The sequence below is a fragment of the Triticum aestivum genome, chromosome 5A (assembly GCF_018294505.1).
Source record: "Triticum aestivum cultivar Chinese Spring chromosome 5A, IWGSC CS RefSeq v2.1, whole genome shotgun sequence".
In the NCBI taxonomy this organism is placed as follows: Eukaryota; Viridiplantae; Streptophyta; class Magnoliopsida; order Poales; family Poaceae; genus Triticum; species Triticum aestivum.
The window spans coordinates 415,572,084-415,575,424 of record NC_057806.1 but is presented as its reverse complement, the minus strand read 5'-3'; the positions used below and the strand labels follow the sequence as shown (position 1 = coordinate 415,575,424).

The 3,341-nt window shown below is 56.4% G+C and overlaps 1 protein-coding gene across 1 annotated transcript; it reads right to left on the bottom strand.

Moving 5' to 3' along the window:
* Window positions 1-1,204: 1,204 nt before the first annotated feature.
* LOC123107030 (probable cinnamyl alcohol dehydrogenase 8D) lies at window positions 1,205-2,784 on the bottom strand. The gene is made up of 4 exons (XM_044529039.1): window positions 2,564-2,784; window positions 2,367-2,480; window positions 1,772-2,285; window positions 1,205-1,699 (listed from the first exon to the last, which is right to left on the bottom strand). Exons 1-4 carry the CDS (start codon window positions 2,641-2,643, stop codon window positions 1,337-1,339), a joined length of 1,071 nt encoding a protein of 356 aa, XP_044384974.1. The 5' UTR covers window positions 2,644-2,784; the 3' UTR covers window positions 1,205-1,336.
* Window positions 2,785-3,341: the final 557 nt, after the last annotated feature.

Genomic DNA, 3,341 nt, shown 5'->3' with positions numbered 1-3,341 from the left:
TCTCTTATTTTGTCGCCTAGCTATCTGCAATCTTCGTCGCTCCTCGCACACGTTGGCTCTGGCTTCAATCGATGACCCGTCTCGGCCTTAATGCCACCTACAACTTCCCTGCGAACCCGAGGTCCGCGGGTTCTTCCGCGCCTCCATGGTCTGGACTTTAGGGGATGGACGGTTGTGTCGCTCTGGAAGGAACCTTAGCCGGAGGGCCATTCCATCACCGAGCTCGCTCCCACGCTCACTACGCTCATGCCCCTCCGATGCCGATGCACTCTCCTGTTATGTGATGCTTTCGCGCACCTAACCTAGAGCCATGACATCATTCTCACGGCTTAGTTTACATGGAAACAATGCAACGCAACCATCATCGATGGCGTGCACCCCTCCACGGCCAAGCTCATCCACGACATCCAAGAGAAGGTGCATTGTTGGGTTAGGGCCGGTGGCAAAGGGCTAGACAAAATTATCCATGTAACATGATTTGCTTTGTTGGGATGAGCAACCCCTCTCCCTCTGGTCATCGTGAACCGTAACGCCAACTTGTATACGTGGCTAGAAGCTGCACTTTGTACTTCCTTCCACCCTATCAATGAAATGGTACATTATCAGCATATTTTAAAAAAATGAAATTTCCGAATCACATGTGATGAAAAAGATATCCACCGACTATAATAGTGCTCAGATTGATCACCTCTCTACCATCGAATAGATTTCATCCCCATCTCCAAACCAATATCACAATAGCTAAACGTGAGTCGCCTGAAATCCGATTTGGGCCAGTCGATTTTCGCTAGAAAAAAGGAGGTGCCGGAGGTAAGGAAGAAATAGTTGCAGCTGGGGGAGGGGGGGCTGGCCGGAGAACCTTCCCCATGATCTATTCTAGGGTAGGGGTGGGGCGATGGTGCAAGTTCGCCGGAGAAAAAAACAGCGAGGCTCGGAGCTAGAGGGATGGCCGCGGAGGCGATGGCAAGAGTGGCGAGGCGGTTGCAGGAGCGCCGCTGGCCGTGGGCGTCGGCAGCAGGCGGTCGCTCGGCGGTTCGAAGGAAGAAGAGGGTGGCTGGAGGTTGAAGACGCACATCCAGCCGTCAGGTTTTCATCAGGCGGCTGAGAACCTTGTGGTCGAAAGAAACCCTGAACGCCTTTCCAAGAGAAGGCCTGAATATTCATTTGCTTTTTATAGGTAACATTCGAGAACGGAACATGGCCAGAACAAACAACACACGAAGCAATTATTTCACCTGAAAATCTGGAAATGCACACACCAACCCATGGAAATAACAACACCACAAATCACGACCTCACGTGGCCGGTGACCGCCGAGCGTCTACGTATCGGAGCACTAAGCGGATGCGCCCAGCTGGCTGCCGGCAACGTCGATGACGAAGCGGTACCTCACGTTGTTCCTCTCCAGCCGCTCGATCGCCGTGTTGACGTAGTCCATCTTGACGACCTCGACGTCCGCGGTGATGCCGTGCTTCCCCGCGAAGTCCAGCATGGCCTGGCAGCTGCTGACGCTGCCCACGCCGTTTCCGGCCACGCGCTTGCCGCCTCCGATGATGGCGTAGGCCGGGAGCGCCAGCGGCTCGCTCGGCGCGCCGACCACCACCATCTGCCCCATCGGCTTCAGCAGCTCCAGCAGTGGCACCAGCGGGTGCCCCGCCGACACCGTGTCGATGATGCCGTCCATCGTGCCCGCCGCCGCCTGCGCCCAACGACGTACCCTTGTCAATCGCCACCGTGCCAAGAATCAATGGAGGGGGCAAAAAAAGGTTACCTTCATTTGCTCGGCGTCCTGGCTGACCAAGAACGCGTCGGCGCCGAGGCGCTCGAGCGCCTCCTCGCGCTTCCTCGGCGACGAGCTGATTACGGTGACGGTCATCCCGAACGCCTTGCCGAACTTGACGGCCATGTGGCCGAGGCCCCCGAGGCCGACGACGCCGAGGTGCTTCCCCGGCGCGTTCAGGCCGTACTGCATCATCGGGCTGTACATCGTGACGCCGGCGCAGAGCAGCGGCGCGGCCCCGGCGAGAGACAGGTTCTCCGGGACGCGGAGGACGTAATCCTGGTTGACGACGAGCACGTCGGAGAAACCGCCCTGGGTGGTGGCGCCGTCGTAGTCCACGCCGTTGGAGGTGAGCACGATGGTGGGGCAGTAGTTCTCGTACCCCTTGCTGCAAGTGTGGCAGGAGCGGCAGGAGTCGAGGAAGTAGCCCACGCCCACCGTGTCCCCGGCCTTGAAGCTCTTGACGCCAGGGCCGACGTCGGTGACGACGCCGACAATCTCATGCCTGCGCCGGCAAGACGGTAACAATCAATCCACCATTACAGTCGTAGACCATCGATAATATGTTTTGGTTGATTTTACCCACCCTGGAACGACGGGGTAGAGGGCGTTGCCCCACTCGTTCTTGGCGATGTGGAGGTCGGTGTGGCAGATCCCGCAGAAGAGCACCTTGATCGTCACATCCTCGTCCTTCTGAACCCTGTGGTGCATCACGGGAATTCATCAGCACAGCGCAAGAAGCAGAGTACCGCCATGTCAGGGAGGGACTGGATAGAGGAAGACCTTCGCGAGAAGCTGTACGGGGAGAGGAGACCGGAGTCGTCTCTCGCGGCCCAACCGAGCGCAGGCGTGCCTTTCTCCATTGATGAATGATGATCGCTCGCTCTGCTTCTTGGCCTAGGCTCTAGCTGGGGTACTTCGATTTCCTGCTCACGAAACTGGGTGTTGATCACTGCCCCGGAGATGGGAATAAATAGGCATGCCGACGAGCCGGACTGGACGTCAGACACTACGTGTCCACAGCATGGGCAACGTCAGACACTACGTATCTCCACTCTTCACCTACTCCTGGTCGACTCCTGGCCGAAACACATGTATCCCCGAGTTCAATGCTCACACACACACACATGGGACCTTGCTGCTGCAGCTCTGCGGCCAGGCAGCGGCGGCTCTGTCTGCTTTCTTTCTTCGATGGGAACTGAAATGTTAATCAATGGAAGGGATTCTTCAGTGACTTCAGTCAGGCCATATTTGTCGCAGGGTCGGCATATTAAAAAGAACCGCGAAGCGATGAACACTACGGGCACTGGGTCATTTGACCAAAGCTGCCCATTCAATGCGGGGTTGGGGGAGCGGATAAAAGAATCGAGGCCAGTGTAGTGTGCAGTGACGGTGACCGGCCGGGCAAATTATTGGATACGTTTGAGGTTGGAAATACCAACGATTCGCGAACTGGACTCGAGATGGTTAGTTTTTTTTTTTTGGTAAAACTGCACTCGTGCTCACATTTTTTTTTTCAGATTTTTCGTCGATGTTTGTTCTGTGGGAGAAGACGTATCCG

Bases quoted from the DNA above. Each gene is read 5' to 3' on its own strand.
- LOC123107030 (XM_044529039.1), bottom strand. From the start codon at position 2,643: ATGGAGAAAGGCACGCCTGCGCTCGGTTGGGCCGCGAGAGACGACTCC. The intron at 2,481-2,563 runs GTCTTCCTCTAT...GATGCACCACAG, and splicing joins CCGTACAGCTTCTCGCGAAG to GGTTCAGAAGGACGAGGATG. The intron at 1,700-1,771 runs GTAACCTTTTTT...CGTTGGGCGCAG, and splicing joins AGGACGCCGAGCAAATGAAG to GCGGCGGCGGGCACGATGGA.